Consider the following 13345-nt stretch of genomic DNA (forward strand, 5'->3'; position numbering starts at 1 on the left):
TCCCGCTCCAGTGGACGCCGGGAAAGTCCTGGGTCGTCGGCAAACGCCAGGGCCATTCAGGATAGCAGTATCAAAATTCTTAAAGTATAAATTTACACGTCAACGTCAGACTTTTCAAAACGCTGTTCCTGTCTATTATAGGTGTTAAAAAGATAGCTCTTAAGGCAACAGCTGCGACCAGAAATAGTTAGAAATAGTTATATATACTTAATATCTTGAGACACAATGACAGCCTGCAACTATTGCAATATCAAAGTTATATTTCGCTAAGTACCATTACGTTTAGTTTTGCGAGGTACTCTAAGCCTATTACGCGCATCATTCATTAAGGTTCTAATTCAATCGCTCACTCATGTCCGTATGTCCGGTTTTTCTCTTGAACGAAGGCTTATTTCCCCGACAGGGAAAACAAACCATTCCATCAGCCGCAATGCACTAAACTAAGAGTTCGCCACGCCCTACTATTAGGGAGCTTCAACCTCGTCCCCCGGGTCTTCTCGCTTTCCAATAAGACCCTGGGGACGAGGTTGAGGGAGCTTTAGCAACGACGACGGCGACGGCGACGGCAACGAGGACGTCAACAAAGCAACTCCAGGGAAATTCGCCTACACTTGCCATTTTCACCAAATTGGAATAAACGCGGCAAAGATAGAAAAAACGGGAATTCATTTTAAAACTGACGTTTTCGCTGCCGTTAACGTCGTCGATGCTAAAGCTCCCTATTGAATAACAAGCTCAGTCTCTCTTGGTACACCGCATGCGTCCCTATGTTGTTCAAACAGCTCCTTAAGTTTCTCTTTGTACTCCGAGTGCAGTTTATTTATTCGTTGCTCGCTTGGATTTTCCACTTTCTCCACTGGGATAGGAGATCCAACTGAAAAGGAAGTCAAGAAAAACAGGTTACAGTTAAGATTACTCTAATTATATAATCTACACGGGGTAAAGCCCATCACTACAGACGAGCAAATGTGCCGGTGAAGGTGTTAATATAAAACAAGGTGTAACCCGTTTACGCAAGACACTCCGGCGGTCAATAAAACCAGTTTCGTTTCTTTAAAATTTGGTTTTGTCAAATGATGATAGAGAAGTGTGACTTCCACTATAAAACGTGATGTGAAAACTGATGTTTTAAGATACGATCCCTGTTGTTTCTAACAATGATAAAAAAACATCAGTTTTACTCACGTTTCTCACGAACGCCAAAAGTAACTTCTTCACGTTGAAAGCGACAAACTATTCACAACACTCATAATGATATGCGAGGTTAAAATAATTCAATAATGGGTTCTTTCATGGCTAGTCTAGCGGTCTCACGTGCGATTACGTAATTACCGATAATAAATTCTGGTTTGGCGCGAAAATAGACCATTCTTGCTCAGTTTTTCAGCGGAGCCGCGAAGAGGTGGTCTCTTTTCTTTTGGAAGATACGACCCACGCGATTTTCTTGACGATTTCCTGATGGCTGAGGGTCAACCTCCGGAGCCGAACGTTCAGTTACTTGTCGATCCTGTAGAGCCAATCGTGAATCCACCGGTCGTGAACCCGCTAGTGGTGAATCCGCCGGTTGTGAATCCACCGGATGGCAACCAGAATGTTAATGTCGCTCAGCCTCAGGAACTGGAGGTAGTTCTCTTTTAGTTGTTATGAATTCTTTCGTGGCATATTTCTCTTGTCTGTCGTATCTTTCAGGTTCTTCACACAGCATGGTGGAGAGAATAACGGAGAGCTTTTGGCCCGATCGCGGCCTGTTATCGAAATCTTTTCGGAAGATTGTCGGGTTATTCCGCGTGGTTAGTTAACGAACTAGCGTTCGGCGTCTGGCTTGTGGCTGGAGGAACGCCGTGGATTCGCTTATTTTGTATTTCTTTCGGCCTTTGTGGTCGTTGGATGGTTACAAAACCGTACGAGCGAGGTGGCCGATTTGTTCGGCGGTGGCTAGTTGACGGATTAGCGGTCGGCGCCTGGCTCTTGGCTAGAGGGACGCCGTGGACTCGCTTGTTTGTATTTTCTTCGGCCTTTGTGGTCGTTGGATGGTTACAAACCGTACAGGCGAGGTGGCCGATTTGTTCGGCGGTGGTTGGTTGACGGACCAGCGTTGGGCGTTTAGCTTTAAGCTAGAGGAACGCTGTGGACTCGCTTATTGTACAAGCGACGTGGCCGTTTTGTTCGGCGGTGACATCTAGCTTTTGGCTAGAGAGACGCCGTGAATTCGCTTATTTGTATTTCCTTCAGCCTTTTTGCGGTCGTGGGATGGTTACGAATGGTGACAGCGAGGTGTCATTTGTGTTTTGTCTTTTCCTTCGGCTGATGTGGCCTTTGGATGTTTGTTATGAGTTATGATAATGGGACATCGTTAATTGTTGAACGTTGCTAGGTCGTCTTACTTGTATTTTCTCCTTTGGCTGTGCCTGCCGAAGGATGTTTATACATGGTAACGCGAGAAGTTACGTGATGTTTTTGTTTTTTCACGAGGCCTGTAATGAGGTTTTTTATGCATAACACTGAGTGCTTCGCACATTGAGGTGGGCGGTGATTAAGAGTCTCTTTGTTCCTTTGCAGAGATTGCGTGAGGAGGTGAGACAGTTAAAGCAGTCAGTGGAGGCAGTAACCAATGCGTCGCCTGAGAAGCTCGTGGGACAGATCTTGGCTTATGCTTCCCGCCCGTTGACAGAGTTTAACAAGTATGAGGTGCTTGAGATGTTGGAGACTCTGCATAACAAGGCCGCTGACCGTAATCATGACAGGAAGAACCACTATCGGCTCGTTCATCAGTCGGCGAGGGAAAAGGTGGAGTTGTCGAAGGACCACTTCAAGGACCTTGTTATGCGCCTATTAGGAGACAAGGACCACGAGAGGGTCCTGGATATCGTTTCTAAAGTAGAAAAGAAGTCAAATCGCAAGAAGCCTCAAGCGAACGACAACAGGGGTTCTGGTGTGGCACGTCCGTCTCGTCTATTTTCTTTGCGATGTTATTTTTGTCATAGGCGAGGTCATATCAAAGCTGATTGTCCTGATTTGAAGTCCAAGCAGAGGAAAACGGATCCCAAATCAGACAAGTAGCTTGTGTTTAGATCTCGTTAGTTCGCACCGGTGTTATAGGTTGAAGGCCGCCTGGACAAGGCTGTGTGTTGGAAATATTGCTTAATTTTTGGCGATAATAAACAAACTTTTGTGTGTATTGAATCAATCTAGTGCATATTTTACTCTGTCTATTTTGTCAGCATAGTTATAACGACTTTGAAAAAGGGGTATCCTTGAGACAAGGGCCCTCCAGCCTCGCTGGTCTTAGCTGTTATTTCTCTGCTGACTTTGACGGGGATGATTTTAATATGGTCTTAGATTTTTCGGCGATTCAGTGTTTAAAGGTGTCTTCACTACCCCTTTTTCCTAGGGAAACATGTGGTGTTGGGAAAAATCTGACTCCTTTGATCTTCGACTTCAGGAGTTACGAGGCAAAGAAATTGAGCTTCCAATGTCCTGGGTCGATTGTTTCGGTAACCCCGTCGAGGTCAGTGGAGAAGTGACAGCCTGTGACCGTGTTAAATTACAGAGGATACAGAGGGGAGAGTTAATTGGTGATATTTCGGAGTTATTGTTCCGTGACCCACATTGTTTTCGAGCTGGAGAATTGCATAACCATTTCGAGTATTGGCAGTACATTGCGCGAGATAGCTCGTCACCCCAACAGGCACAGATTCTTGGGTGGATAAGGGACAAGGTCTCGATTAAGCCGTTTTTCAAGCATTTTAAAGGCAGTTTTAAAGGAGAATTGTTCGATTCAGACGAGCCTCCGATGAAGGTGTTTACGAACAATGTCTCTTGCAAGCCTTTTGTGTCATTTGTGGAGGAAACGTTAGTTGCGCGCTTGAGATCTGGAGCTATTTCGCTGTTGGGGAGAGTGGGTGTGGTTGACCCTCCATTTATTGTTCTTCCCCTTACAGTTGAGCCAACAAAGCCAAGGTTATGTCACGATGCGCGCTATCTTAATTTATGGATGCGTGATATGCCTTTCTCTTTAGACAGGCTGATCGATTTACCGCGTTACGTGGGCAAGGACACCTACCAAACGGTCCTAGACGATAAGTCTGGCTATGACCATATTCTTCTCTCTGAAGACAGCCGCACGTATTTTGGGATCCAATGGGGAGGGTGGTATTTCACGTATAATACCCTTCCTTTTGGGTGGAAGATCTCCCCGTTTGTATATCATACTACTGGCCTGTTGGCTAGTAATTTCCTTAGAGCTATAGGAATCCCTTGTTTGCTCTACATCGATGATCGACACAATGGCGAACTGCAGGTGGCACTCGATAAGGGGGAATACGCTACTATTAACACTGTTGATGATCGTCATCTTGCGGCGGCTAGGTCGGCTATATTTCTTGTTGCTTACCATCTTGTCAGCTTGGGCTATTTCCTTGGTTTGCAAAAGTCAATATTGTTCCCAAGTAAAGTGGTTCCCTACCTTGGTTTTTTAGCGGATTCTTCTAGGGAGGTGTTCTGCTTAAAGCCGGAAAAGAAGGAGAAATTCTTGCAACTTGTCCGTGAAATACTCCATGCCTCTAAGGTTACGGTGAAAACCTTGCAACGCCTGGTTGGGAAATGTGTCTCTTTTAGTCTAGCAGTACCTGCAGCCCAGTTGTTTACGAAGCAGATGAATGCAGCTATTGCCGGTGGCCAACGTACTCCCCACAGGCTAATACCCATCAGGGGGGATCTGCGTGAGGAGATCTCCCATTGGCTGTTTGGAGGGTTGGGATGATCCGGTAACATGGCGGGATGAGCGTCATATTCGTGTGTCCGTTGCAACTGATGCTTCCGCATCAGGCTGGGGTGCTATTTTGTTAGCCCCTCATCGTGAGGAAATATCAGATTATTGGACGGAAGAGCAGTGCAAATGGGGGATCGCCGCGAAGGAAGCTATTGCGGTCGACATGGCGTTAATGGCTTTTAAAGACAAACTGTTCAATGCTAGAGTTGATGCTTTTGTTGACAATAAGGCCGTTGTCGAGGCTTGGAACAACCAGGGTGGTAGAAGCTTGGAGCTTAATATGGCATTGAAACGGCTTTTCTTCACAACGTCGAAGCTTAGCTTATCTCTGCACATGTCTTACATTCCGACTGGTCAGAATCCTGCTGATGCTCCATCAAGGCGCCTGTCCCACTCAGATAGTAAATTGTCGGATGGCTTGTGGCAGATTGTTCAGAAGGAGTTTGGTGGTAGGGAAGGCCATACTTGCGACCTTATGGCCTTGGATTCGAATAGTATGACGGATGCGCACGGGTATTCTCTCCCTCATTTTACGCCGATTCCCTCTCCCGGATCGTCTGGTGTAAATCTCTTCACACAGGATCTTGCTTCCCTCGGAGCACTTATGGCCAGACCGTATGTTTTTCCTCCCATGGCCTTAACGGGACCTGTCTTAAAATTTCTGCAGAGTTTTAAACAGTCGTGCACAGTAGTGGTGCTGGACGTGTTTCCTAAGAAGTACTGGTGGCCTCTCCTTATGAATAAAGCTGTAAAGAGTAGATATCTGGCTGTTCGTGGCGATGGCAACGCTCTCTTGGTCCCGTCCAAAAAGGGGTGGCTGCCTCACAAGGGCATTCCTGGAGATCTCTGGGTTTTTGCAGTGTGTTTTTAGGTGTGTCTTGGCATACATTTTGACCTGTTGTGCTACTGGTTTGTGATGTATGATAGGGTTCTTCTTTTCTGGTTTGTAGGAGCTTCCAGTCATGGCAAAGCTGTTTGTCCAGTCGGTTAAATGCCCAACCTGTGGACACGCTAATGATTTTGACTTCCGTTTTTGTCAACGTTGTGGCTACAAGCGAAAGGTTATGACAACGCTTGGCAAGGAACACTCTGATGTTATCGTTGACCTTGATGGAATTGAAGTGCGGTTGCAGCAGTTACTTCACTACGATCAGGCAACCAGTTATAAAAAGCAGAAGGATTCTCTTCAGAGGGAACTTGAGGCTTTTCTTGGTGCCCTGCCGGGTTTTGTTACTCTCGCGACAGTGACGCCTAGGGACTTGTGTCGCTTCCTGATCTTTAAAGACAAGCGTGGCAAAACACAGGTACACCTCAATACGTGTGAATTTTTGGGTCAGCATGGTAAACAGTCATGTGGCTGCCCTTTGAGATTGTCGTACAAGACTGTGGACTCTTACATAGGAAAGTTAAGATCGATTTTCCATTCCATTGGTCGGGACGGAGGGTGGGACAAGCGGCTAGGTCTTGGTAACCCAGCCTCTGATAAATTGGTTAAAGATTACCTTCGTCTTGTCACAGCGGAGCAGTTACAGGCCCGTGTTACTCCAAAACAAGCCACGCCATTCTTTGTGGACAAATTGACTCAGTTATCGAAGTATCTTGAAGGCGAGCTAGCGAGATCAAAGTCGAAACTTGACCGTTTCATTATCGCACGTGACCAAGCTTATTTTAAGTTGGCGTTCTTTAGTGGGGACCGCCCAGGAGATCTTGGTCAGGTAAAAGTTCCGGAGATCCTTCGTTTTCCAAATGATGATGGGTTCTTATTTAATCATATCTGGGGTAAGACTTTGCGGGATGGTGACAGTAATGTCTTTGGTGTCCGCAGAAATCCCCAGTCGGTCATCTGTCCTGTGAAGGGCGTTGAGCAATATGTCGAAGTGGCAAGGGAGTTAGGCGTTGATTTAACAAAGGGATATTTGTTTCGTCCGACAACTTCTAATAATGGTGTCCAATATTCTCCATTTAGTTCTTCAGCAGCAGATGCGCGTCTTAAAGTGTATCTCAAGCAGATGAAAGCTGATGATGGTGAGACATTGCATGGCTTTCGTTCGGGTTGTGCGATAACGTTGGCCCTCACAGGAGCGGATCTGTCTGAGATTATGGAACACGTGGGTTGGGCTAGGAGGCATACCGCCTTATATTACCTTCAGCTGGCCAAGGTTCTGAAACATGATGGCCCGTCGGGACGACTTGCTACGCCTTCTGCTGAGAATGTGGTGGCTCCATGGCAGGATGTGAATCAGGTGAAACGTTTTGTGTGTGCTTTTCCAGCTGCTGAGCAGAGGAAACGCCCAGCAGAATGAGGATACTTTGTTTGGCTAGGGTGTTTTTGGAATGGATTATAACCTTTGTACTGTCGTTTCTTTAATGAAGAGATGTTGTTATGGAAACTCATACCAGTTTAGTTTGATTATAATTGTAAACGTATAGCTGTGTCTTACTGTACTTGGGGATTAAAGTTATGAGAGGGGTTGGAGGATTGAGGATTGGGAAGTTGTAAGAGGATTTGAGAGTCGGAGTGCAATTATCTAAGACTATTTAAGGAACAGTGAGGGCTGTTGGGCGCTGATCAATCTTTTTTCCCATACCTTATTAGAACTGAGCATGAATATGAATGTATGTGAATAGAATACTATTCACAACACTCATAATGATATGCGAGGTTAAAATAATTCAATAATGGGTTCTTTCACGGCTAGTCTAGCGGCCTCACGTGCGATTACGTAATTACCGATAATAAATTCTGGTTTGGCGCGAAAATAGACCATTCTTGCTCAGTTTTTCAGCGGAGCCGCGAAGAGGTGGACGGCCCACCCAGTCCCGCCCAAAAATCGCGTGAGTCGTATCTTGAACTCTTCCTAAGCCAAGCTGTCCCAGCTTGGCTTAGTCCGCTGATCAATCTTTTTTCCCATACCTTATTAGAACTGAGCATGAATATGAATGTATGTGAATAGAATACTAACGCAAACAATGGCGGGAAAATGACCGAGTGATTATCGTACCGTTTGCGGATAGTGGAGTGCAACCCCTCGCCATTTTTTCTTTCTTCTTCCTTTGTGTCATCTCTACTATCTGAACGCCTAGAACAGGCCTTCGTAAACGTGGTGCAATGTTCTAACTTTTTATAGTATTATTTGGAACTTACCAACAACAGTAATAGGATGTGGATAGGGCATGACCCCAAAACGCGCAAACATGACCTGCATGACACCTTTCAAGAAAACCTTTGACCACTTCTCCCACTTGCTGCGTCCAGGTTTGTATCTTAACAGGTAGTCGATTTTCGGCTGTTTATTAAACACGTCGTTTTGCCCAAATCCAAATACTGGAACCAAGGAAGACCTTGAAGTATAGCAAAGAAACAGTTTCTTAGTTATCACCAGTTCAAAGAACAAACAGGGTATTAAAGGATTGAGGCATTTTCTGATACGTCTGACGATAAACAACAGAATAAAGTCATGTTCTCTGCGATGTTAAAAAGCACCATGGAAAAAATTGCTCAGATTTGTTCAGTTTTTAGTATCCCATCTGATTCCTGAAGGAGACTGTACTCAAATAAGAGCTACAGTGATTTTCAAAGTGCTAAAGGTCTTTAGCATCAAATGCTGTTTTCAACACACTTTGACTTTATACAAAGCCCTAAGTTACAATGGTATGGGTCAAAATAGGGGCTTTTTGATCCAGAACAGCCTAAGTGAGACCAAACTCTGCGATTTCTACCACTAATACAGGAGTCTCCCTTGAGGAAAATATTCCTCTCATTACATTCGCCATTCCCCTGCCACATTCAAAGAAAGAGGAATGTTACCCCGTCTCCAAGGCCAGCTTAATGAAGCCTCTTCGTCTTTCTAAAGTAAGAATATAGGAGCCAGGGAATAGGTTAAGAACTTCAGAGGCACCTCCAACAACAATGGCAACCGAATGTCCAGGACCCTGCTGAGTCAGTACAAACTTGCAGCTTTCCTGGCTGACATTTACCACTCCAAGACCCATTACAATTTCACGAAAGATTGGAGACCAACCCATAACTGTGGAAAAGAAGTAAAAAATACTCAGAAACTCTATTCCGCAGCTCCCACAGGAGCAGAGAAATAGATAAGTGCTTAATTAACTTTTTTTATTAACTTGCACTCAAGGCAGGTGAGGTGAGAATCAACCCCTATGTCTTACTCCGAGTTAATATCATAGACTGCTTGCAGTCCGCCTTTCCTCTTAAAATCCATCTAGTTCTTGTCTCATCCAGCGCGATTGCAAACCACGACATTATTATTACAATAAGGGATTGAGACCAGATGAGAAAAGACGGACTGCTGACTCTTTTGTAGTAAACAAACCCTCCGTCAGCCCAGAAACGGAGAAACCGATTGGTCAATTGCACAGCTGTTGACAGATAACTGACTGGTCTGTGGTGGGATTGCAAGCAATAAAAATAGTCACACTTGACAACCAACTGCAAACATAGGGAACCAAGCAGTAATGTCAGTAATAAAACTTTTAAGGATATCTTACAGAAGGAGACTGCTGTAAATTTCCTCAAGGGAAACGAATTCAAGGCAATCATGCTGGATTTAAAGAAAGTGTAATTTTTTCAGTTGTTTTTGTTCTATTTATAAATCATTTCAAGTTACCCAGGTTTCATTGATTAATTAAATTACGTTGACAGCTTGGTTGTCCCCCGACAAAACAAAGGAGTCAGCAGTCTCTTATTTTTTCTTCTCAGGCTTACACCCTCGTTTTTCACGTGCAGTAACTTCGCAAAGAAAAATAAGAGACTGCTCGCAGTCTATTAATATCATTGACCCCAAGGCGTACTTCTACAGACCAACTGATAACAATGAGGTACTATAGTGGGAATCTAAATACAGTCAAACCCAGCGGCCACTGAGGGGCATGAAGGAGTACATGTGGGGCAAAAATTGAGCATGCAAAATGCATTCTTGTTTGCCCAAATTCCTCAAACATCTTCAACCCAGGCTAAGTTTCATGAGAAAGCATGTGCTGCCCAAATGACCTCATTTATTAAAGGGGTTACCTTCCTCACTCTAATAGCATCCAAGCTTTCTCCCCTAGCAGAAGGAATGAGTAGAAGGAATTTATCAATTTTCTGAAACTGTCAAACTGTTGGCTGCAATTTGGCTCAAGTCAAAAATATTTATCTAAAACTGATAAGGTGGGTAATCTCATATCCAGATCTTCCACAGCCAAGCAGCGTAAGAAAGGGTAAGATCTGGGCATGAGGAGGTGGGATCACTCCCATTCTCTTGTAGTTGTTGTTGTTGTTGTTTTGCACTAATGTACATACTCCTATTGTTCTAATATGGATACATACATGAATGCACTCCAATGTAAGGGACAACTCCCGGGAATTTCTTGCTGAATTGCAAAGCTTCTGATCCAAAGCCAATGGCTAGACCATCTGGGATAGCACCATGTGGATGATAGCAAAATATGTAGTTTCTCGCTGGGTCGAGCTGTGTGGTCTTGATCAAACTTATTGGAAAATAATCTCTCATATAATCAAACAATGGATTGTTTCTAACGAACTCCGCTCTTCGACCTCCACGGCTAAAGGTCTTAAGGTCAATAAAATATACCCACGTCAAATAAAGGACACAGAACGGCCAAATGATAAACAAACGATTAATTACCACATAAACTATAAGTGCTCCAAACACAAATAACGTACCAAAGACCAAAATCCAGTAGAAAACTAGCACGCTTAATCCTTGAAGAAGTCGAACTTTTTGAGTAGCAAGATAACGGAAGAGTCCAGACATTGTCACTGTACTTGCAGAAGATTCACCGTGGCCAGTTTTCGTTTCCGGTTTGACTTTAATGTTTCGCTACAAAAATCTCCTATAATTTCTTCTATAGCTGGACTTGAAATCCTCACAGGCATACACTAAACATTATGAGGTCATGATCAAGAGGCTTGGTTGTGTAATCCGTTGTTGAACGTTCAGGAGGCTTTTCAAAGTGTTTATCTCTTCGCGTTGCGTGACAAGCTGTCGGGAGGGACAGGGAGGCCTGGGACCCGTTTCTTCAAAGTCCAGATGGCAGTCCCGATATCTTTTCGAGCCCGAAATCAAATATTAAAATCGATATAAAAAGAATAAGAGCGCGGGTTGGCTAGCAAAATAGGCCATTTCGTTTCATTAACTGATAGTTTTCTCATGTAAGTTGCAAACCTATTGAAACCTCTATCTTTCATGTAAACATCAACAGCTTTATGGGTTCGTTTAATAATTATCGGGACTTTCGAGAAACAGGCGCCTGGGGCGGTTAAAGACGCTGGATACAGACGCATTAAACGTCTGACTGTGCATGTTAAGTGCGTCGTTAAGTGCGTCCCGTTTTTATATGTTTTATATATTTTTTAAATATTTTTTATATTTTTTATTTTTATTTGTCCATAGTTTTCGGCACGATAACGTATGCTAATTTGAAAAAAAGAGAAAACAAAAACTAAGTAAAATAAAAATTTTACTGCTTCATATATATATGTACAACTTATATACTAAACAGCACTAAAAAATGAATTTAGAACCAGTAAAGCATTTCAAAAGAATGACATCATCATCATCATTATTAATATTAATTGTTGTTATATAAGATTACTATTTATTACCATTACATCATCATCATCATCATCATCATCATCATCATCATCATCATCATCATCATTATTATTATTATTATTATTATCATTTTATTGATCTACATTTCTTTATTAAATCATGCATGCGCTATATAGTGACTGCTGAATCTAAGTCTTTGTTTAATTACGGAAACGACATTTCCTGGGGCCGGAAATCAGAAAAATCCGGACTGGGATTTCTAGCGATGTGGGCGTGGGTTTGGGATAGCAGGAATAAACGTCTCAGACGTCCTCTAGTATAAATACGGCCAATTTGACAATAAGACTCAAGACCTGACAAATATACCCTGCTCAGCGGCACATATTCGTCTATGCCCTCTCTGGAATAAAATAATGCAACTGATGGTATTTTTTATTAGGCTGCCTGTGGCCAAATCAAAAAATTAGTCGTGTCTATGTCGAAAAAAGACAAAATGGCGAACGAATCTCCTAGAACGTGTCCTATTCCCCTTGCAGTGGGACCGACTTCTGTGAGGAGGGGGTCCCTAAGTTTTTACCATGAATTTTCCATTCATTGAAAGCCGAAACGTGTGTTTTTTCTATAGTTTATATTCGGTTTAGGAGCAGCTTTAAAGTCAGCGTAGAAAATATTAGACCACTGCAGCCCAATACACGGGAAGTATACGCGTCTCGTTTTGTCACAAATGAGGTGGGTGATTTCTGGTCATCAAGAATTTTTTTTTCTAGCAATCTTGTGGGCAGGATATTTTTTTCCCTTTTTCCCTCTAAGCTTTCTATTACATTTGTGCTGAATGCAATTTTTTTCTTCTGACAAGTGCTTTCAGGAATTTTTTTTCAAAATCACCCGCCCCTCGTTTTGCAGGAAATTGCAAAACAAGTTGTGCGTTTTTGCTGCCCGTTTTACCGTAGCTTGAGATTGAGGTTTTTCGGCATTTCCAGCAAACCGCCAACGTCAAGAGGTCTCGTGACCAAGGCCTTGCCGTCGGGTTTGCGGTTCGAGGTTCGCTTCTGTATGGCCAGACCTCTCTCTAGAGGTAACTGATTTACAGCAAGGGTTTTTGCACCCCAAACATCACAATCTCAGGTTTGAGAAGACATACTACTTTTAAGAACTCTTTTGCTGATTAATTACAAAAAAACACCCCCTGCGAATCTCAAGTCCCAAAACCAGTATAGGCAAACGGGTGAGAAGCGAAGGACTTTGAGAAAGTCTATACAATGGCCAAACCTCGATCTTTTAAGGGTCTCTAATCTCTCTAGCTGTGTACCATAAACATAGGGCAAGTTCAGTGGCAGATCCAGACCTTCAGATAAGGGGGGGGGGGGGGGGGCAGGGGAGGGGGGCTGTCATCCACACCCTGAGATAAAGGGGGGCGGTCTCCAAAAAAAATTTTTCGGCCCTTTGGGCCTCATTTTGGTCGAAAAATAAGGGGGGCCGAGCCCCCTCGGCCCCTCCCCTGGATCCAACACTGAAGTTCTAACTTCAATATTATTTGGAACTTACCAACAACAGCAATAGGATGTGGATAGGGCATGACTCCAAAACGCCCACACATTACCAGCGTGGCACACTTCAAGAAAATTTTACACCACTTTTCCCACTTGCTACGTCCAGGTTTGTAAGTCAGTAGGAAGTCGATTTTAGGCTTTTTAATATTAAACACGTCGTTTTGGCCAAATCCAAATACTGGAACCAAGGGGGACCTTAAATATATCAAAGAAGTAGTTTCTTAGTTATCACCAGTTCAAAGGACTGAATGGCTAAGGTATTGAGCTGTAACAAGTTGAACAGTGCATATTCAAGTTTAGTCTACTTTGAAGAATAAAGTAGTAAGAAAGGTATTCAAAGGCATTTTCTGGTAAATGGGTGGACCAAGAACAAAGTTAAAATCTTTGTGATATCAAAGGCATCATGGAAAAATCGTGCCTGACTTATTTGTCCAGTTTGGGCTGTG

The 13345-nt window shown here is 43.5% G+C and overlaps 1 protein-coding gene across 1 annotated transcript; it reads right to left on the bottom strand.

The window, feature by feature from the left end:
• Positions 1-719: 719 nt before the first annotated feature.
• On the bottom strand, positions 720-10563 carry LOC140950535 (2-acylglycerol O-acyltransferase 3-like). Its single transcript, XM_073399775.1, has 4 exons — positions 10101-10563; positions 8580-8799; positions 7917-8113; positions 720-874 (listed from the first exon to the last, which is right to left on the bottom strand). The coding sequence occupies exons 1-4, from the start codon at positions 10546-10548 to the stop codon at positions 720-722; spliced, it is 1020 nt and encodes a 339-aa protein (XP_073255876.1). The 5' UTR covers positions 10549-10563.
• Between the last annotated feature and the right edge of the window lie 2782 nt (positions 10564-13345).

The sequence above is a fragment of the Porites lutea genome, chromosome 10, assembly GCF_958299795.1.
Source record: "Porites lutea chromosome 10, jaPorLute2.1, whole genome shotgun sequence".
In the NCBI taxonomy this organism is placed as follows: domain Eukaryota; kingdom Metazoa; phylum Cnidaria; class Anthozoa; order Scleractinia; family Poritidae; genus Porites; species Porites lutea.

Coding starts and splice junctions, on each gene's coding strand:
- LOC140950535 (XM_073399775.1), bottom strand. CDS start 10,548: ATGTCTGGACTCTTCCGTTATCTTGCTACTCAAAAAGTTCGACTTCTT. Junction 8,114..8,579: donor AAGCTGGCCTTGGAGACGGG/GTAACATTCCTC, acceptor CTATACTTCAAG/GTCTTCCTTGGTTCCAGTAT. Junction 875..7,916: donor ACATCCTATTACTGTTGTTG/GTAAGTTCCAAA, acceptor CTTCCTTTTCAG/TTGGATCTCCTATCCCAGTG.